General features: G+C 35.8%; 2 protein-coding genes across 4 annotated transcripts; one reads left to right on the top strand and one right to left on the bottom strand.

The window, feature by feature from the left end:
* The first annotated feature begins 3643 nt into the window (after positions 1-3643).
* On the top strand, positions 3644-10331 carry LOC137835992 (pleiotropic drug resistance protein 1-like). 2 transcript variants are annotated; one of them, XM_068644783.1, is made up of 21 exons: positions 3644-4140; positions 4217-4337; positions 4453-4626; positions 4717-4876; positions 4975-5051; positions 5133-5186; positions 5299-5973; positions 6078-6394; positions 6500-6660; positions 6762-6865; positions 6952-7096; positions 7190-7270; positions 7383-7504; positions 7622-7954; positions 8059-8349; positions 8445-8528; positions 8616-8749; positions 8833-9060; positions 9164-9335; positions 9486-9740; positions 9876-10331. In XM_068644783.1, exons 1-21 carry the CDS (start codon positions 3815-3817, stop codon positions 10137-10139), a joined length of 4278 nt encoding a protein of 1425 aa, XP_068500884.1. In that variant the 5' UTR covers positions 3644-3814; the 3' UTR covers positions 10140-10331. The 2 variants fall into 2 exon arrangements, with proteins under 2 accessions (XP_068500884.1, XP_068500883.1); XM_068644782.1 differs by having other exon boundaries at positions 3659-4140; positions 4453-4876.
* Positions 10332-15072: 4741 nt separating this feature from the next.
* Positions 15073-21760, bottom strand: LOC137835991 (pleiotropic drug resistance protein 1-like). Of its 2 annotated transcripts, XM_068644781.1 has the most exons (21): positions 21264-21760; positions 21067-21187; positions 20778-20951; positions 20528-20687; positions 20353-20429; positions 20218-20271; positions 19431-20105; positions 19010-19326; positions 18744-18904; positions 18539-18642; positions 18308-18452; positions 18134-18214; positions 17900-18021; positions 17450-17782; positions 17055-17345; positions 16876-16959; positions 16655-16788; positions 16344-16571; positions 16069-16240; positions 15664-15918; positions 15073-15528 (listed from the first exon to the last, which is right to left on the bottom strand). In XM_068644781.1, exons 1-21 carry the CDS (start codon positions 21587-21589, stop codon positions 15265-15267), a joined length of 4278 nt encoding a protein of 1425 aa, XP_068500882.1. In that variant the 5' UTR covers positions 21590-21760; the 3' UTR covers positions 15073-15264. The 2 variants fall into 2 exon arrangements, with proteins under 2 accessions (XP_068500882.1, XP_068500881.1); XM_068644780.1 differs by having other exon boundaries at positions 20528-20951; positions 21264-21745.
* Positions 21761-22346: the final 586 nt, after the last annotated feature.

Below are 22346 nucleotides of genomic sequence, written 5' to 3'. Positions count from 1 at the left end.
ACTTGCAGATACTAAAATAGTAGTTTCATTTCAACACGCATGACAGTGTTGACTTTTTTAAAAAAATTTATTGTAAATCTAAAACTAGTTATGATAAAGTTGAAGGTACCATTCCATATATAATGAGATGACATATACTAAGGGTATTTTTATCTTTTACACACTCTTTTGGAGGTGCAAGAAGAAACTGTGGGAGTGTAGGAAGAAACACCCTCAAATTGATAGCCACATTGTGTTGGGCTGAGTTGTTTTGCATGGGTTGCCTATCTCTTTTGGACAATTTATTTTTTAGCACCCACATGCTTTCTTATTCATAGGTATGAGGAAAGTTCAAATTGTCTAAATATGACATACTCTGAATTATATAATTTAAAAATCTGTATAATTTAAAATTTAAAAATGTATTATAAATTATACAATTTAAAAACATATTATAAATTATACAATTTTAAAACATATTGTAAATTGGAGAATAAAACTATATTTATAGATAAAAAATATATTATGATTACAAAATATATTTTCAAATTTTCGCAATCCACAACTCTAAAACATGGATAATTTTTAAAAAATTTAGCACCATATAGAAGTGCATGAAGAAATTAGAATGAAATCTCCTAGTATATGAAAGAGTGAAAAAGTGTTTTCGTTATTGTGGCATACATAAGACTATTTTCAATACTGGTATACATATAGTAGATTCAAACACACTTAAAAACTCCAAAAAAAAAAATCTGAAAAAAGACTAACCAAACAAACAAAATCTTTGGAAAGTACCACCTCCAACTCAAGAAACACCACCCCACCTACCAAGAATGTAAACAAATAAAACTACGACGAGTGAAAACATAACAACGAGACAAGACACCAATCTGAATAGAAAAAATAATTAAAGGATAGTTAAGATCAAATTTTTAGTTGAATTAAAGAGAAAATGCATGGAAATTAAGTGGATCTACTACATGTATATTGATGTTTAGTTTTATTTTGTATATGGTGGCAGAACATTCCTGTGTGGTGGAGATGGTACTATTGGGCATGTCCTGTGGCTTGGACCTTACATGGTTTGGCTGCATCACAGTTTGGGGATAAAGGAGACAGTGAAAGAGTTTGTGAGAAGATAGTTTGGTTATAGAGATGATTTTGTAGGAGTTGGTGCAGGTGTGATTTGCAGTGCTATTTGCTACTATCTTTGCTCTTTCTGTGAAGGTTTTCAATTTTTGAAGGCGATAGAATAGAATATATGGTTTCAAGTGAAGGGGAAAATATAAAAAAGATATGAATTAGGTGATGACCCCTTTGTAAGCATTGAACTAAAGGTGGCTTACCATGCTTCTCACTTGTCCAACCAGGTTCAATGTCTCTGATTCATCAAGACACAACATTGACACATGTTTTTATCTAATGTAGACACACTTGACATTGTTATTGTTATATAATGCAGTACACAATGAAGCTTCTATTTGTGTGTGGTGGGGTTTTGGTGATATTCATCTAGTAAAGAATAAGTTAAAAACATTATCATCAACAAAACAAAATTACAAATTACAAATTGCAAGTTGTTCCTACCATATCAATGAGTTACAATCAACCGGGGTTTTAGGTTTTAAAGTTTAAGGTTTAAAATTTAGAAAATGAACAATTTTACTCTATTTTATCGAAATGAGATTATTTTTACGGATATGAAAAAATCGAAGTAATGCTTTGTAATGATCACAAGATTCATCAAACACCACCCTTTAAAAAAGAATGTAGGGTTTAAGGTTGTAAGTTCCTACCATCAACGAGTTACAATGAATAAAGAGTTTTAGAGTTTAAAATTTAAAATTTAAAAAATAAACAATTTTACTCTATGAGATTATTTTTTAAAAATTACATGACAAAATCAAATTAATATAGTATGACTTTATTATGAAAAAAATATATAATTTCTTCATAATAAAATCGTGTTACATTAATACGATTTCTTTATATCCATAATTTTCTAAAAAACAATTGTGAAAACGATTTCTTCACGATTTTAGGACAATTTTTTTATATTCATAATTTTCTCAAAAACAACCTCATCTCAATGAAAAATTGAAAAAATTGACCCACTTTAGTAAAACAAAAAGCATAATCAAGACATTACAAATTACAATACCACCCTTCATGAAGTCTATGAAAAAGGTTCAAAAGAGGTGGCAAAGAAAATGGACAAATAATTTAGTATTAATCTCCATGGCCACCTTCCCACCATAGTTATTCACAATGTCTTCCAATACAGTCTAGTCTCGTTTGGTGTGTACTAAAAAAACATTTTTTTTTCTCAAAGAACCAAATTAACAAACATAGTTTTATAAGAAATAAAAAACCCATCTAGAAGATCTAGAAGAAAAGGACAATATAAAATAGGAACATGGTGAGTGGTCAAGCCACGGAACCAGATCCCATGAATGAATTTAGTTGGGAAAGCAAAAAAAAGAGAAAGAGTCAAAATCAATTTATTGTTTGATTTAACAAATGGCATGCTCAATGGTAACTTCACCTTTCTTCTTTCACACACTTTCTCTAAACAAACAAATTTCATGGCTGCTTTCCTGTTACAAACCCTACTTTATTCCCTTGCAACTTGCTTCATCTTTTTCTGGATAAACAATTTTAAAACACACTGTGCTTCATGAATGCTTTGCAATGATCACAAGATTTCATCAAACACCACCCTTTGAGAAAGAAAAGTAATTGCTAATTTGTTATTGTATTTTTCTCATAATTCTTCTTTGCTTTTATGAAAAAAGTGAAACTTGTCTTAATGGGTAATTTGGAGCATTCAAATTCAAAGGACCAGTGTTTTTTTTTTCAACAATTTCAGAAATTTTTTATGAATCCAGAGTCAAGTCAAGGCTTTGATGGTTTCTTTCTGGTTTTGCCAATGTTAAGGAAACGAAGACTCAAAGGCAATAACAACGAAATTCAAACTTTCAGTGATTTATTTTCTTTAAATCAAGATTAAAAAAATGGAAATTTTCACTTACGTTTTTGCTGATGTAATTTATTAGGTGATTTCACTGTTTTCTTTGTGTCTTGATTTTAATAAGGTGACATGTCTTGTCAGAACGAAAGTTGCGGCTCAAAAGTCTTCTCGCCAGATATTTTTTTTTGGATAATCCTAATCTTTTGAATCACATTATTTTTTTTTTAGTTTTTTATTATTTTATTATTTTTGCTCAATTATTATTCACATTATCAACTACTGTTATTATCACTAATCATTATTCCAACGTGAACTACTGGGCTCAGCCGCCTTATTTTAATCCGTTAATTAAGAGCAATTAGTATGGTCTTATTTTAAAAAAAAATATTTGGTTAGTTATTAAATTGATTTTTATATAAAGATATAGTACAAGAAAATGATTAGAAAATTTATTAGTGTATATTAAAGCAGGAGGAGATTTAATGCGTATTTAATAACAGGAGGTTTTAAAGAAAGGGGTGATTTAACAGGCATTTATTAGTGTGTATTAAGAAATTAATAGAGATTTTTGTGGTAATAAAGAAAATAAAAGAAAATAATATTAATATTTAAACATTTAATTGAAAGGTTTGACTCATGAATATGATTCGCCGTTGTTTTTGACGTGAAGAGTATAAATAGAGAGAGAGAGAGACGGTGTTTCACATACTCATTTCAGAACAAAAACACTCATTTTTGTTGTTTTCGTATTCTTTCATTCTTTTGCCTTCAACACCAAGCAACACAACTACTTGAAGAAGAAGAAGAAGAAGAAGAAGAGAGAAGAAAGGGTGTGGCGGGTAACCGCGAGAAACTGAGAGAATGGAGGGAAGCGATATATACAGAGCGAGTAACAGTATGCGAGCGAGAAGTTCAACGGTTTGGAGAAACAACAGTGTGGAGGTTTTCTCAAGGTCTTCTCGCGAAGAGGATGACGAAGAAGCTCTCAAATGGGCTGCTCTTGAGAAGCTCCCCACCTACAACCGTCTCAGGAAAGGCTTGTTGACAGCATCCCATGGAGCTGCCAACGAAATCGACGTTGCTGATCTTGGCTACCAAGAGAGACACAAGCTCCTTGAGAGGTTGGTCAAGGTTGCTGAAGAGGACAATGAGTCCTTCTTGTTGAAACTCAAGGACCGTATTGACAGGTATATATTCTTACCTCAACGACCTTCTTCCTCACATAACTCGTTTATTCTTACACTCTCTTTCTGCTTCTTACAGAGTTGGACTCGACATTCCCACCATTGAAGTTCGATACGAGCACCTCAAGATTGAAGCAGAGGCTTTTGTTGGAGGCAGAGCTTTGCCCTCTTTCATCAACTCTGCTACTAATGTCATTGAGGTACCTACGGAATAATGCCTCCTTTCACTTCCTGTTCTTTTTCTCTTTTCTTCTACAATTACTCTCTCGACCCAACTCAACACGCCTTTTCTTCTACAATTATTTGATCTTGCAGGGATTTCTTAACTTTCTCCATATCCTCCCCAGCAGAAAGAAACACGTTACTATTCTCAAAGATGTGAGCGGGGTTATCAAACCTCGCAGGATGACTCTGCTTTTGGGTCCTCCGAGTTCAGGAAAGACCACACTCCTCTTGGCCTTGTCAGGAAAACTTGATAAAAGTCTTCAGGTCAGACACAAATCTATTATTACTATTTTTTCTTTGAAAACGAAAGTAGAAAGAAAGACTAACATGAATACCGATGTGTTTGTTGTTCAGGTATCTGGAAAAGTGACTTACAATGGGCATGAACTGAACGAGTTTGTACCCCAGAGAACCGCTGCTTACATCAGCCAGCATGATGTTCACATTGGAGAAATGACTGTGAGGGAAACCTTGGCTTTCTCAGCAAGGTGCCAAGGGGTTGGATCACGTTATGGTCAGTTCCCCTTCACCACCCCTCTCTTACCTTTTCAAACTCTAATTTAACATCTATTCACTCTAACCCATCATCATTTACTTTTTCTGAATCCACAGACATGCTGTCTGAATTGTCTAGAAGGGAGAAAGCGGCAAATATCAAGCCTGACCCAGATCTTGATGTCTACATGAAGGTCAGCAAATAACAAAACCAAAACAAGAAAGTATATATATACCATCTTTGCACTGCATCTGATTGTCTTTTGATATAACAGGCAACTGCAACTGCAGGCCAGGAGTCAAGCATAGTGACAGATTATACAATGAAGGTAATGAATGCTTAAACAAACAAGGTTCAATTCAATTATGTGATGACATGTGCTAGTGTTTGCTACGATGACCAACAAAGATACTGAACTGGTCGACTGTGTAACTTGGCAGATTCTGGGGTTGGATATATGTGCTGATACCATGGTGGGGGATGAAATGTTGCGTGGGATTTCTGGAGGACAGAGGAAGCGTGTTACTACAGGAGAGATGTTGGTTGGACCAGCAAATGCTTTATTCATGGATGAAATCTCCACCGGGTTGGACAGTTCCACCACATTTCAGATTGTGAGTTGTCTGAGGCAATATGTCCACATTCTGAATGGAACTGCTGTGATATCTTTGCTCCAGCCAGCACCTGAGACTTACGACCTTTTTGACGACATTATCTTAATCTCCGACGGCCAAGTGGTTTACCATGGCCCTCGTGAGTATGTTCTGGACTTCTTTGAATCCATGGGTTTCAGATGTCCCGAGAGGAAAGGTGCTGCTGACTTCCTTCAAGAAGTGACTTCCAAAAAAGATCAAGCACAGTACTGGGTGCGCAGAGATCAACCATACAGATTTGTGACAGTTACTCAATTTGCTGAGGCATTTCAATCATTCCATATTGGTAGGAAACTTGGTCAGGAGCTTGCAGTTTCATTTGACAAGACCAAGAGCCACCCTGCTGCATTGACCACTAAGAAGTTTGGTATCAACAAGAAGGAGCTGTTAAAGGCTAACTTCTCAAGGGAGTATTTGCTCATGAAAAGGAATTCATTTGTGTACATCTTCAAGCTATGTCAGGTTGGTGATTGTTTTATATCAAGAAAAACTCTACACCCTAGTTCATTTGCATGTCTATGAATCTATGATCATCATTTTTAATTGCTTTTGATGATGCTTTTCAGCTTTTCATCATGGCGTTGATTGCATTGACGCTGTTCTTCCGAACGGAGATGGACCATGACAGTCTTGATGGTGCTGGTGTTTATGCTGGTGCCATATTTTTTACAATAATAACGGTTATGTTTAATGGAATGGCTGAGATTTCCATGACCATTGCCAAGCTTCCTGTTTTCTACAAGCAGCGAGATCTTCTGTTCTTTCCCTCTTGGGCTTATGCTATTCCTTCGTGGATTCTCAAGATTCCGGTTACTATAGCAGAAGTGGCTCTTTGGGTATTCCTGACCTACTATGTTATTGGATATGATCCCAATGTGGGGAGGTAAAGAAACTAACTGGTTTGAGTTGTTTGAAGCTTGTGAATGTTGCCTCTTCTACTAATTTGCATTGTACTTATGATCTGAGTTCTTTAATTTGGGTGGTGCAGGCTCTTCAAGCAGTACCTCATCCTACTACTTATCAGTCAGATGGCTTCTTCATTATTCCGAGCCATTGCAGCACTCGGTAGAAACATGATTGTCGCCAACACGTTTGGATCCTTTTCGGTTCTCACTCTTCTTACATTGGGCGGTTTCATTCTGTCAAAAAGTAAGTCTAATTAACACAAACATGCTATTGAAAAATTGTCGCATTTCTAATTATGATAAAACATAAGCTAATGCTTGGTCGTTCTGTTTCCAATGAAACAGGGGATATCAAAAAATGGTGGATTTGGGGTTTCTGGATTTCACCTCTGATGTATGGGCAGAATGCTCTGATGACAAATGAATTTCTTGGAAACAGCTGGCACAACGTAATTTCTTGATTAATGAAATTGTATGCTAGTGCTTCTTTGGTCAAGGAAAGTTTGATTCTAATTTCTTTTCTATCTAATTACAGGATACCCACAATTTAGGACTTGATTATCTGGATTCTCGCGCGTTCTTCAAAGATGCATATTGGTATTGGCTTGGTCTTGGGGCATTGGTTGGGTTTGTGCTCTTTTTCAACGTGGTGTTTGGTTTTGCTCTAGATTTCCTTGGCCGTGAGTACTTTTCACATCATTTGTACTTTAAAATTCTGTCATAAATGCAATTCAAGGTCTTACTGATAAGTATGCCTCCGAATGTGAATGCAGCATTTGATAAGCCACAAGCAGTGATAGCTGAAGAACCAACTCATGAAGGAAGCCCCGCAGAAGTTGAATTACCACGCATAGGTGAGTTATGCTCACTCATATTCAATACTAAACCACAGGCATATACTCCTTTATCATCACCAATTCGTATTATATTCCAAGACGTTGAACATATTTTTCAAATGTCCTGCAGAAACGGGAAAAGATGGTTCTGTTGTGGAATCCAGCCATGGAAAGAAAAAAGGAATGGTTCTTCCTTTTGAACCACATTCCATCACCTTTGATGAAGTCGTATACTCAGTTGACATGCCACAGGTAAATCACATTCCATGTTATTGGGTTTGTAGCAGTGAGTGAGTGACTTCATTTTAACACTTCTTCAGCCAGAAAAAAAAAAAATTGATTTCTAACTCCCTTGATTTTCACTTGCAGGAAATGAAGGAACAAGGTGTACAAGAGGACAAACTGGTGCTTCTGAAGGGTGTTAGTGGTGCATTCAGGCCTGGTGTTCTCACAGCCTTGATGGGTGTGAGTGGTGCTGGTAAGACCACGTTGATGGATGTTCTGGCTGGTAGGAAAACCGGTGGATATATCGAAGGAAACATCAAAATTTCTGGGTACCCTAAGAAGCAAGAAACATTTGCTCGTATCTCTGGATACTGTGAGCAAAATGATATCCATTCACCTCATGTTACAGTTTACGAGTCCTTGCTCTACTCAGCATGGCTACGTTTACCTTCAAGTGTTGATTCCAAAACCAGAAAGGTTAGTTAGTAAGAACTGAGAAAAGTAAAAACGCTTTAACTTTAAGTTCTTAGAGGCTGATTGTTTGAACTCTTTGGATTTGACAAATGGTTGCATGCATGCAGATGTTCATTGAGGAAGTCATGGAATTGGTGGAGCTTAACCCATTGAGGAACTCGCTGGTTGGATTGCCCGGTGTGAGTGGACTCTCTACTGAACAGCGGAAGAGGCTGACTATTGCGGTTGAATTGGTGGCTAATCCTTCCATAATTTTCATGGATGAGCCTACTTCTGGGCTAGATGCAAGAGCTGCTGCTATTGTTATGAGAACAGTCAGAAACACTGTGGACACTGGAAGAACTGTGGTGTGCACCATCCATCAACCCAGCATTGACATATTTGAAGCATTTGATGAGGTGAGTGCCAAAAATGACAAATGAAAACGTCTCTTACTTGGTTTCTCTCCCTCCTAGGCTTGAATCTAACATGATGTCTTTTTGTGTGATTCCAGCTATTCCTAATGAAGCGTGGAGGACAGGAAATATATGTCGGCCCACTGGGTCGTCATTCTAGTCATCTGATCAAGTATTTTGAGGTAACATCATAGTTTAATTATGAAGTGAAGGACCATGATTCTTCAGAGTAAATACTAAATTTTTGCAATGATTTTTCCACTGTCCAGAGCATTGACGGGGTGAGCAAAATCAAAGACGGATATAACCCGGCTACTTGGATGTTGGAAGTTACAACCACAGCTCAAGAGCTTGGTTTGGGCGTTGATTTCACTGACTTATACAGGAACTCTGATCTATATAGGTAGGGAAACGCAAGTGGATATGAATTTACTAAGTTTTCTTGATTCTCATAATGCTTATTTGAGTTTTTTCATGACTTTTCAGGAGAAACAAGCAGCTTATACAAGAATTGGGTCAGCCTGCTCCTGGTTCAAAGGATCTTTATTTCCCTACTCAATTCTCTCAGAACTTCTTTGTCCAATGCCAAGCTTGCTTATGGAAACAACGTTGGTCATATTGGCGTAATCCACCATACACTGCTGTGAGGTTTTTCTTCACAACTTTCATAGCCATAATGTTTGGAACCATGTTCTGGGACCTCGGAGGCAAACGGTAAGTCAAATAAATTCTTACTATTTCTCACCACCAAAAGTAATATATGGTGTGACACCTTCCAAATTCCTCTAGAGTTCTGATTCATGTGGTGCTTTTACAGCTCAACAAGAGGAGACCTGATGAATGCTCTCGGTTCAATGTACACTGCTGTTCTCTTCCTTGGAGTACAAAATTCTTCTTCCGTACAGCCAGTGGTGGCAGTTGAAAGGACTGTCTTCTACAGAGAAAAAGCTGCCGGAATGTATTCTGCCTTACCCTATGCATTTTCACAGGTAACTCACATGTCATAACATAACATCATCGTTACTTATTTATTGTTTTACCTACATTACTTACTAGTACTTTAGTTTGCATATGTGTGTGTACATTAACTATGTTAAGTGACCAAGAAACTAACAAACTGGTACTTTTTTTTGTCTCAGATTCTGGTGGAGCTACCCTATATCTTTACTCAAGCGGTGACATACGGTGTAATAGTTTATGCCATGATCGGATTTGAGTGGACTGCAGAGAAATTCTTTTGGTATCTGTTTTTCATGTACTTCACACTGCTGTACTTCACCTTCTACGGCATGATGGGTGTGGCAGTGACACCAAACCACCATGTTGCTTCCATTGTGTCGGCTGCATTCTATGCAATTTGGAATCTCTTCTCAGGATTTGTTGTTGCAAGACCTGTGAGTTGCTTGTTGCCACCCTGCTTTTGAATTAATAATACACTGAGAAATGCATGAATATAGAGTGAATATATGTGGTATGGTTTCAAATGGTATGATTATAATAATAATGTTGTTGTTTTGTATTTTGAACAGAGCATCCCAATATGGTGGAGATGGTACTATTGGGCATGCCCAGTGGCTTGGACCTTATATGGATTGGTTGGATCTCAGTTTGGAGATGTAATGGAGCTAATGGAGGCTGAAGGTAACAAGACTGTGAAAGCTTTCATAGAAGACAGTTATGGTATCAAACATGACTTCATTGGAGTTGCTGCTGTTGTGGTTGCTGGCATTGCAGTTCTCTTTGGATTTACTTTTGCTGTTGCAATCAAGACCTTCAACTTCCAAAAGAGATAGACAAATAGAGAGTAGATTTTTCCAACTTCAAATATTCTTTATATTTTCCCTCTTTTTTTCCCCTTGTTTTTAATTTCTCCCTAAACTTGTAATGTTTTGTTTGTATCTATAGTTTGTGTGCAACACCTGCCAATTGAAGGCTTGTACTTAAAAAAATGTATGTATGATGAGTTTTTAGATTTCTATCTCCAACTTGTACCTTAAATTTAGTTTGATTCATCAACTGCATCATACATCATCCACCATCACACCAACAAGTTAGTAGTCCAAATGGTGTTGAACTTTGTATACTAAAATAAGATTTTTGGTTCAAGTCCTTGGGGGATAAAACATCTCCTATACTCATATAGTCACTAAGGTTTTTTTAACCAATATCAATAACATGCTAAAAGAACAATAATTTTTTCATTTATTCAATATATGAAATAAATAAAATGATATAACGTAAAATTATTAAATAAGTAATTAGATTAATATAATTAATAATATGAGAGCAAAATAATTTAACTTCAAAATTATATGTAATTCGTAATCATTGTCTAATTTTAATTTTTTCAAGATAGAACAGTATTGTATTGGTTGTACAATTTGAACTTAAAGAATCATATGATTAAAAAGTATATGGAGTGCTTGTCTACTCTTGACTTTGAAGTACAGCATGCTACATGAGTTAGAGTCTCATCCAAGGATTTATTTCTCATCATACAAAAAGATATGATAATTTATTTTTTTTCTTATGCTTATGTTTAAATTTTCTCTTATCATATTATAAAAGACAAGTGGAAGTGAGAACTCATCATAGAAAAATATATGATGAAAGAAAATTGCTTATATTTAAATTCTCTCTTATCATATTATAAAAGACAAGTGGAATTGAGAACAATTATCATATTCTAGATTGTATAACACAAATGAAACAAATATATATTGTTAAGACCTAGTTTTGATGATAACAAACACTATAAAATGTGTTAAAGTTATAACAAAGTTCTTAATGTGTAGGTATTAGAGTACAACTGTTAGACGGTCTCACATTGATTAACCTTTGAGATGGTCTCAATGTGCAAAACATGTTAGACATACTCATTACGTTAAACATGTTAGATTATCTCTTTATGTTGGACTTGTTAGATGGTCTTGATGGAACTCAAACTGTTAGACGATCTCATAAAAAAAATGTGTTAGACGATCTCAAAGGACAACCTGCTAGATAGTCTAGTCTTTGTCTTTGCATTAAATCTAGTCTTCATCTTTGCATTAGACGATCTAGTCTTTGTTTTTGCGATAGACGGTCTAACACACAAGAGAGTTTCTAAAATCAATCTTTGCGTTTTGATTTATAGTTGATGATTATTTCACGACAAGTATATTGTGTTAGAAATAATAAATTTGTCCCTAAGGACAAATATCGAACCTACAAGGAACAATTTTAGTAAACAAAAAACAATAAGTAAAATTTTGTTGGAAGTTTGTTGTGTATGAGATTGCAAGAATGTAAATAAAGGAAATAAAGAGTTGTTTGATTCAATTTGGAAAATTGGGATTGAGGTTCATCCTTATCACTCTTTTGTATATTGAAAAACATGTAATATTCAATCTTTGATTGATATTGATTCCCATATAAAATTCATTTATATTAATTCCTCCCGCATATAAAATTATTAAGATAGTCTCGTAAATATTAATTTCTTGCATATATATAAGAAATCCTTATCGTTACGAACAAATGTTGATAGTAATTAACATTTCAAATCTATTCCTAACATTCAAACATGTTAAGCATTATCATTTATGTCAGATACTTATAAGTACTTTTCAATCAAATTTAAGGATAAAAATCATGATAAAACAAGCATTAAGAATAAAATGACAATACCTATCATCCATCAAGAACAAAATATTGTGATTAAATATCACCTCAATACATAAGAGTTTAAACTCATGTTGGCCATTACAAGCATGAAAAGCAAGAAAAGAAGATTCATGATGTTTCTCCTTGACAATTGCCTTTAGGGTTTTATATCTCCTTTTATTCTCTCAATGATGTCTAGGGTTATGTCACATGCCTCATATTTAACCTAGTTGGACTTGGGTTATGTAACTTCCCGCCTTTGCGAGTTATAAATTGCTTGGACGAGTTTGACGAGAAAAAACTCAACTTCTCTAGTAAACCTGTATGGACGAGTTCCTCTGTATTGAGTTGGTTTGGGCGAGTTTTGAACATTCCAACTTTCTCTTTCCATCTTGTTTATTCTCTTTTAGCCTTTTTTATCTCCATTTTCTTCTAAAATATTGAAATTAACACAAATTTGAGAATAAATCATTCTTATTCATATTATAATCACAAAATATTTGTCATGTCTCATTTCATTTTCATTTTTTTATGTTTTGTCAATTTCATATTTATTAATTTCAATTATCCTTCTTGCATCTAATTTTTATTTCTTCTAACTATTTCAAATTCTTAATAATTGCAGGACTTACATTGTGTTTTATAATGCCAGATTTGATATAATACCAAACACTTGTAATTTTTCTTATTTTTTTTAAATTGAAATTTTTATAAAAGTATCGTGCGTTAGCACGGGTCATGTACTACTTTGTTATACATTTACGTTCCTAGATATTTAGTACAAAACCAAACTAAAAGTTGATCCATTTAACTATATATATTAGTTTACAAAAGTGAAAATTAATACAACTATCTCTACAAAAAGCTAACTAAACAACTCATAAGTTGCATGAAACTCAAAAAGTTATTTTGTATTTTATAACTTACCTTTGAACATGTTCATCTGAAATATATAAAATTATGTGAGATTAACTCAATGAGTGGTGACATAACATACAGTAAATAAATTGATCATTAAACATTTCACAAGTTGGTATTTCAAAAGCAATAAAAGAAAATATATAGGAGTAATTGAATTTAACTCAAGAAATAGTAAAGTGTGTTTGTCTCTAAAAAATCTCTTTAACTTTTTTTTTTCGTGCTATTGACATAATGTTGAGCTAAAATATTATGAGATGTGTCCCTTTCTTCTGTGCCATGAATTCTTGATATTTATACCCCTAGGGAATTCAAACCTAGGGGTTATCATATCCTCTCAAAGTTATTCATAGATGGATATTTGAATGCTATTTGAGTGATATGTTTTCTATAAGCATACTTACAATTTCTTTTCTAACTTGTGAAATATGAATTATACAAAAAAAAAATTATCATACTAGAAGCTATGTTTTAACTTCAAAGTAAAGATAAATTTCAGAAATTCTCATAAAGCATTTCATAAGACATAATACTATGCTCAAATATTTTCATATGAAAGAATAATAGTGATTCTAGGAATATTTCACAAGAAAGGTTTAAACAATTATACATCTCTTTAAAAAATGATTCGAAGTCACATTTCTCACCATAGAAAGAGAAAAAGATGGAACCTGGAGAACCACTTACCTTGGGAGAAAATTAATTGGTATAAAGAAGTGATGGACAAGCATGGAAAAATGGAATAAAGAAGAATCTCTTAATTCCTTGTGCTTTAAGTGGCAAGGGAAAATTTTCAATAATAGTAAAGCAAAAGGGATTATGATCGTTAAGCGAGAAAATATAAATGATGATTTAAATCAATAAAGAATTCAGATTGACTCTCAAGTTCTTCCAGAATTCCTCACAAGTTATCTAAAGATTATTTATTTATCAATCCTCTAACAGAGCTAAATCAAATTGAACATGCGCCAATCTGCTTCAACTGAAACTCATTAGTAAATCATGCGTCTACTGGTTTAATCAATACCCATTTTGTTTCATGCGTATACTCCATAAGAATGCTTATCTCCTCTCTCTTGAATCATGTGCCCAATAAATTAACTAGAACAATACGAACTAACTAAGAAATCAAAGTTTAAGATAATGAAGACTCTTAATCATGCGTTCAAGTACAACCTCTCACAAAAACTAGTTTTGTAGGAGATTAGACAATAAAAACACCTGCTATAAAGAATTTAAAAATGAAACTTTTATTGATTAAAACCTTAAAACTCAATAGGGAATCACAAAGAAATCAACCAAAAGGTTTAGCTTTCCATGCGGAGGCAAAAGAATTACAAAGAAGAAAAGAAACTAAGAAAATCCTATGAAGCTCTCTCTTTCTCTTTGAGACTTGTGTCTTTTTATAGGCTTTTCTACTCCAAGGATCTTGGAAAAATATTGTAGTTTAGATTTTGTTAAAAAGTTTCCAACTCTCCAGATTTCTTGTATTTTGTAGACGCTTCCTTACCATTTACTCTAAAAACACAAAAATAATAGTTAAAACCCAAATAAACTCAATTATATGAATATTAATTAAAATAATAGATTTATTTATTATTATAGTCAAATAATTCATGATTAAAATTATTGAGTGTGAATAAATATATGTTCATCACATCTACATTTTGACACATTGATACCGTCAGGCCCAATAATACAATCAGACTCACTCATATAGTCAAACTCGTTAATACAACTAGACTCACTCATATGAGTACATATTCAATATTAGATTCACATGCATTAATTAAAATTATTTTTGTAGTGACTAATAAATGAACTTATCAAATCTGATAAGAGAGAGAATTAAACATATGGAGATTAATTATCATTTTGTTAGATAGAGAAAAAGTTTGCCAACTCTAGTGAACAACTCATAAACATTCTAACTAAATCTCTAGAAGCACCTAATGCTCAGTTTTTATGTTCTAAGATTAGTGCATATGATTTATAAGTTTCAACTTGATAGGAAGTGTTGAAATATAATGTTATTCTATTTTTATTTATTTTGTTTGTGCAATTAAATTCAAGAGAATCAATTAAGTTCAACACCAACTTGTTGGTGTGATGGTGGATGATGTATGATGCAGTTGATGAATCAAACTAAATTTAAGGTACAAGTTGGAGATAGAAATCTAAAAACTCATCATACATACATTTTTTTAAGTACAAGCCTTCAATTGGCAGGTGTTGCACACAAACTATAGATACAAACAAAACATTACAAGTTTAGGGAGAAATTAAAAACAAGGGGAAAAAAAGAGGGAAAATATAAAGAATATTTGAAGTTGGAAAAATCTACTCTCTATTTGTCTATCTCTTTTGGAAGTTGAAGGTCTTGATTGCAACAGCAAAAGTAAATCCAAAGAGAACTGCAATGCCAGCAACCACAACAGCAGCAACTCCAATGAAGTCATGTTTGATACCATAACTGTCTTCTATGAAAGCTTTCACAGTCTTGTTACCTTCAGCCTCCATTAGCTCCATTACATCTCCAAACTGAGATCCAACCAATCCATATAAGGTCCAAGCCACTGGGCATGCCCAATAGTACCATCTCCACCATATTGGGATGCTCTGTTCAAAATACAAAACAACAACATTATTATTATAATCATACCATTTGAAACCATACCACATATATTCACTCTATATTCATGCATTTCTCAGTGTATTATTAATTCAAAAGCAGGGTGGCAACAAGCAACTCACAGGTCTTGCAACAACAAATCCTGAGAAGAGATTCCAAATTGCATAGAATGCAGCCGACACAATGGAAGCAACATGGTGGTTTGGTGTCACTGCCACACCCATCATGCCGTAGAAGGTGAAGTACAGCAGTGTGAAGTACATGAAAAACAGATACCAAAAGAATTTCTCTGCAGTCCACTCAAATCCGATCATGGCATAAACTATTACACCGTATGTCACCGCTTGAGTAAAGATATAGGGTAGCTCCACCAGAATCTGAGACAAAAAAAAGTACCAGTTTGTTAGTTTCTTGGTCACTTAACATAGTTAATGTACACACACATATGCAAACTAAAGTACTAGTAAGTAATGTAGGTAAAACAATAAATAAGTAACGATGATGTTATGTTATGACATGTGAGTTACCTGTGAAAATGCATAGGGTAAGGCAGAATACATTCCGGCAGCTTTTTCTCTGTAGAAGACAGTCCTTTCAACTGCCACCACTGGCTGTACGGAAGAAGAATTTTGTACTCCAAGGAAGAGAACAGCAGTGTACATTGAACCGAGAGCATTCATCAGGTCTCCTCTTGTTGAGCTGTAAAAGCACCACATGAATCAGAACTCTAGAGGAATTTGGAAGGTGTCACACCATATATTACTTTTGGTGGTGAGAAATAGTAAGAATTTATTTGACTTACCGTTTGCCTCCGAGGTCCCAGAACATGGTTCCAAACATTATGGCTATGAAAGTTGTGAAGAAAAACCTCACAGCAGTGTATGGTGGATTACGCCAATATGACCAACGTTGTTTCCATAAGCAAGCTTGGCATTGGACAAAGAAGTTCTGAGAGAATTGAGTAGGGAAATAAAGATCCTTTGAACCAGGAGCAGGCTGACCCAATTCTTGTATAAGCTGCTTGTTTCTCCTGAAAAGTCATGAAAAAACTCAAATAAGCATTATGAGAATCAAGAAAACTTAGTAAATTCATATCCACTTGCGTTTCCCTACCTATATAGATCAGAGTTCCTGTATAAGTCAGTGAAATCAACGCCCAAACCAAGCTCTTGAGCTGTGGTTGTAACTTCCAACATCCAAGTAGCCGGGTTATATCCGTCTTTGATTTTGCTCACCCCGTCAATGCTCTGGACAGTGGAAAAATCATTGCAAAAATTTAGTATTTACTCTGAAGAATCATGGTCCTTCACTTCATAATTAAACTATGATGTTACCTCAAAATACTTGATCAGATGACTAGAATGACGACCCAGTGGGCCGACATATATTTCCTGTCCTCCACGCTTCATTAGGAATAGCTGGAATCACACAAAAAGACATCATGTTAGATTCAAGCCTAGGAGGGAGAGAAACCAAGTAAGAGACGTTTTCATTTGTCATTTTTGGCACTCACCTCATCAAATGCTTCAAATATGTCAATGCTGGGTTGATGGATGGTGCACACCACAGTTCTTCCAGTGTCCACAGTGTTTCTGACTGTTCTCATAACAATAGCAGCAGCTCTTGCATCTAGCCCAGAAGTAGGCTCATCCATGAAAATTATGGAAGGATTAGCCACCAATTCAACCGCAATAGTCAGCCTCTTCCGCTGTTCAGTAGAGAGTCCACTCACACCGGGCAATCCAACCAGCGAGTTCCTCAATGGGTTAAGCTCCACCAATTCCATGACTTCCTCAATGAACATCTGCATGCATGCAACCATTTGTCAAATCCAAAGAGTTCAAACAATCAGCCTCTAAGAACTTAAAGTTAAAGCGTTTTTACTTTTCTCAGTTCTTACTAACTAACCTTTCTGGTTTTGGAATCAACACTTGAAGGTAAACGTAGCCATGCTGAGTAGAGCAAGGACTCGTAAACTGTAACATGAGGTGAATGGATATCATTTTGCTCACAGTATCCAGAGATACGAGCAAATGTTTCTTGCTTCTTAGGGTACCCAGAAATTTTGATGTTTCCTTCGATATATCCACCGGTTTTCCTACCAGCCAGAACATCCATCAACGTGGTCTTACCAGCACCACTCACACCCATCAAGGCTGTGAGAACACCAGGCCTGAATGCACCACTAACACCCTTCAGAAGCACCAGTTTGTCCTCTTGTACACCTTGTTCCTTCATTTCCTGCAAGTGAAAATCAAGGGAGTTAGAAATCAATTTTTTTTTTTTCTGGCTGAAGAAGTGTTAAAATGAAGTCACTCACTCACTGCTACAAACCCAATAACATGGAATGTGATTTACCTGTGGCATGTCAACTGAGTATACGACTTCATCAAAGGTGATGGAATGTGGTTCAAAAGGAAGAACCATTCCTTTTTTCTTTCCATGGCTGGATTCCACAACAGAACCATCTTTTCCCGTTTCTGCAGGACATTTGAAAAATATGTTCAACGTCTTGGAATATAATACGAATTGGTGATGATAAAGGAGTATATGCCTGTGGTTTAGTATTGAATATGAGTGAGCATAACTCACCTATGCGTGGTAATTCAACTTCTGCGGGGCTTCCTTCATGAGTTGGTTCTTCAGCTATCACTGCTTGTGGCTTATCAAATGCTGCATTCACATTCGGAGGCATACTTATCAGTAAGACCTTGAATTGCATTTATGACAGAATTTTAAAGTACAAATGATGTGAAAAGTACTCACGGCCAAGGAAATCTAGAGCAAAACCAAACACCACGTTGAAAAAGAGCACAAACCCAACCAATGCCCCAAGACCAAGCCAATACCAATATGCATCTTTGAAGAACGCGCGAGAATCCAGATAATCAAGTCCTAAATTGTGGGTATCCTGTAATTAGATAGAAAAGAAATTAGAATCAAACTTTCCTTGACCAAAGAAGCACTAGCATACAATTTCATTAATCAAGAAATTACGTTGTGCCAGCTGTTTCCAAGAAATTCATTTGTCATCAGAGCATTCTGCCCATACATCAGAGGTGAAATCCAGAAACCCCAAATCCACCATTTTTTGATATCCCCTGTTTCATTGGAAACAGAACGACCAAGCATTAGCTTATGTTTTATCATAATTAGAAATGCGACAATTTTTCAATAGCATGTTTGTGTTAATTAGACTTACTTTTTGACAGAATGAAACCGCCCAATGTAAGAAGAGTGAGAACCGAAAAGGATCCAAACGTGTTGGCGACAATCATGTTTCTACCGAGTGCTGCAATGGCTCGGAATAATGAAGAAGCCATCTGACTGATAAGTAGTAGGATGAGGTACTGCTTGAAGAGCCTGCACCACCCAAATTAAAGAACTCAGATCATAAGTACAATGCAAATTAGTAGAAGAGGCAACATTCACAAGCTTCAAACAACTCAAACCAGTTAGTTTCTTTACCTCCCCACATTGGGATCATATCCAATAACATAGTAGGTCAGGAATACCCAAAGAGCCACTTCTGCTATAGTAACCGGAATCTTGAGAATCCACGAAGGAATAGCATAAGCCCAAGAGGGAAAGAACAGAAGATCTCGCTGCTTGTAGAAAACAGGAAGCTTGGCAATGGTCATGGAAATCTCAGCCATTCCATTAAACATAACCGTTATTATTGTAAAAAATATGGCACCAGCATAAACACCAGCACCATCAAGACTGTCATGGTCCATCTCCGTTCGGAAGAACAGCGTCAATGCAATCAACGCCATGATGAAAAGCTGAAAAGCATCATCAAAAGCAATTAAAAATGATGATCATAGATTCATAGACATGCAAATGAACTAGGGTGTAGAGTTTTTCTTGATATAAAACAATCACCAACCTGACATAGCTTGAAGATGTACACAAATGAATTCCTTTTCATGAGCAAATACTCCCTTGAGAAGTTAGCCTTTAACAGCTCCTTCTTGTTGATACCAAACTTCTTAGTGGTCAATGCAGCAGGGTGGCTCTTGGTCTTGTCAAATGAAACTGCAAGCTCCTGACCAAGTTTCCTACCAATATGGAATGATTGAAATGCCTCAGCAAATTGAGTAACTGTCACAAATCTGTATGGTTGATCTCTGCGCACCCAGTACTGTGCTTGATCTTTTTTGGAAGTCACTTCTTGAAGGAAGTCAGCAGCACCTTTCCTCTCGGGACATCTGAAACCCATGGATTCAAAGAAGTCCAGAACATACTCACGAGGGCCATGGTAAACCACTTGGCCGTCGGAGATTAAGATAATGTCGTCAAAAAGGTCGTAAGTCTCAGGTGCTGGCTGGAGCAAAGATATCACAGCAGTTCCATTCAGAATGTGGACATATTGCCTCAGACAACTCACAATCTGAAATGTGGTGGAACTGTCCAACCCGGTGGAGATTTCATCCATGAATAAAGCATTTGCTGGTCCAACCAACATCTCTCCTGTAGTAACACGCTTCCTCTGTCCTCCAGAAATCCCACGCAACATTTCATCCCCCACCATGGTATCAGCACATATATCCAACCCCAGAATCTGCCAAGTTACACAGTCGACCAGTTCAGTATCTTTGTTGGTCATCGTAGCAAACACTAGCACATGTCATCACATAATTGAATTGAACCTTGTTTGTTTAAGCATTCATTACCTTCATTGTATAATCTGTCACTATGCTTGACTCCTGGCCTGCAGTTGCAGTTGCCTGTTATATCAAAAGACAATCAGATGCAGTGCAAAGATGGTATATATATACTTTCTTGTTTTGGTTTTGTTATTTGCTGACCTTCATGTAGACATCAAGATCTGGGTCAGGCTTGATATTTGCCGCTTTCTCCCTTCTAGACAATTCAGACAGCATGTCTGTGGATTCAGAAAAAGTAAATGATGATGGGTTAGAGTGAATAGATGTTAAATTAGAGTTTGAAAAGGTAAGAGAGGGGTGGTGAAGGGGAACTGACCATAACGTGATCCAACCCCTTGGCACCTTGCTGAGAAAGCCAAGGTTTCCCTCACAGTCATTTCTCCAATGTGAACATCATGCTGGCTGATGTAAGCAGCGGTTCTCTGGGGTACAAACTCGTTCAGTTCATGCCCATTGTAAGTCACTTTTCCAGATACCTGAACAACAAACACATCGGTATTCATGTTAGTCTTTCTTTCTACTTTCGTTTTCAAAGAAAAAATAGTAATAATAGATTTGTGTCTGACCTGAAGACTTTTATCAAGTTTTCCTGACAAGGCCAAGAGGAGTGTGGTCTTTCCTGAACTCGGAGGACCCAAAAGCAGAGTCATCCTGCGAGGTTTGATAACCCCGCTCACATCTTTGAGAATAGTAACGTGTTTCTTTCTGCTGGGGAGGATATGGAGAAAGTTAAGAAATCCCTGCAAGATCAAATAATTGTAGAAGAAAAGGCGTGTTGAGTTGGGTCGAGAGAGTAATTGTAGAAGAAAAGAGAAAAAGAACAGGAAGTGAAAGGAGGCATTATTCCGTAGGTACCTCAATGACATTAGTAGCAGAGTTGATGAAAGAGGGCAAAGCTCTGCCTCCAACAAAAGCCTCTGCTTCAATCTTGAGGTGCTCGTATCGAACTTCAATGGTGGGAATGTCGAGTCCAACTCTGTAAGAAGCAGAAAGAGAGTGTAAGAATAAACGAGTTATGTGAGGAAGAAGGTCGTTGAGGTAAGAATATATACCTGTCAATACGGTCCTTGAGTTTCAACAAGAAGGACTCATTGTCCTCTTCAGCAACCTTGACCAACCTCTCAAGGAGCTTGTGTCTCTCTTGGTAGCCAAGATCAGCAACGTCGATTTCGTTGGCAGCTCCATGGGATGCTGTCAACAAGCCTTTCCTGAGACGGTTGTAGGTGGGGAGCTTCTCAAGAGCAGCCCATTTGAGAGCTTCTTCGTCATCCTCTTCGCGAGAAGACCTTGAGAAAACCTCCACACTGTTGTTTCTCCAAACCGTTGAACTTCTCGCTCGCATACTGTTACTCGCTCTGTATATATCGCTTCCCTCCATTCTCTCAGTTTCTCGCGGTTACCCGCCACACCCTTTCTTCTCTCTTCTTCTTCTTCTTCTTCTTCTTCAAGTAGTTGTGTTGCTTGGTGTTGAAGGCAAAAGAATGAAAGAATACGAAAACAACAAAAATGAGTGTTTTTGTTCTGAAATGAGTATGTGAAACACCGTCTCTCTCTCTCTCTATTTATACTCTTCACGTCAAAAACAACGGCGAATCATATTCATGAGTCAAACCTTTCAATTAAATGTTTAAATATTAATATTATTTTCTTTTATTTTCTTTATTACCACAAAAATCTCTATTAATTTCTTAATACACACTAATAAATGCCTGTTAAATCACCCCTTTCTTTAAAACCTCCTGTTATTAAATACGCATTAAATCTCCTCCTGCTTTAATATACACTAATAAATTTTCTAATCATTTTCTTGTACTATATCTTTATATAAAAATCAATTTAATAACTAACCAATTTTATTAATAACCAAATATTTAATATAGACTAATAAATATAATTGTTTGTGTCGGTTATTTTAGCTTTTTTTTATCAGTAAAAAATGAAATTAAATTAAGAGGGATACAAAAGGGTATCTTAACCCTTTTACATAAACCAAATCACATTAAGAATCTCTAAAGAGATGAAAAAACACCCCAGAAACAATAGATAGAATATGTTTGCTGCATAAGCTAGACATCCTATTCGAGCTAGCACCGTACTCGTATTAAAATGCTATAAGCACTGCAAAATGCAGCTAC

This window comes from Phaseolus vulgaris, chromosome 5 (genome assembly GCF_000499845.2).
Source record: "Phaseolus vulgaris cultivar G19833 chromosome 5, P. vulgaris v2.0, whole genome shotgun sequence".
Taxonomy (NCBI): Eukaryota; Viridiplantae; Streptophyta; class Magnoliopsida; order Fabales; family Fabaceae; genus Phaseolus; species Phaseolus vulgaris.
Note: the sequence above shows the minus strand (reverse complement) of the source record. Positions and strands in the feature narration are given on the sequence as shown.

Bases quoted from the DNA above. Each gene is read 5' to 3' on its own strand.
- LOC137835992 (XM_068644782.1), top strand. From the start codon at position 3,815: ATGGAGGGAAGCGATATATACAGAGCGAGTAACAGTATGCGAGCGAGA. The intron at 4,141-4,216 runs GTATATATTCTT...TGCTTCTTACAG, and splicing joins CTCAAGGACCGTATTGACAG to AGTTGGACTCGACATTCCCA. The intron at 7,955-8,058 runs GTTAGTTAGTAA...GCATGCATGCAG, and splicing joins TTGATTCCAAAACCAGAAAG to ATGTTCATTGAGGAAGTCAT.
- LOC137835991 (XM_068644780.1), bottom strand. From the start codon at position 21,589: ATGGAGGGAAGCGATATATACAGAGCGAGTAACAGTATGCGAGCGAGA. The intron at 18,215-18,307 runs GTGAGTACTTTT...ATGTGAATGCAG, and splicing joins TGCTCTAGATTTCCTTGGCC to CATTTGATAAGCCACAAGCA. The intron at 16,241-16,343 runs GTAAGTCAAATA...GTGCTTTTACAG, and splicing joins TGGGACCTCGGAGGCAAACG to CTCAACAAGAGGAGACCTGA.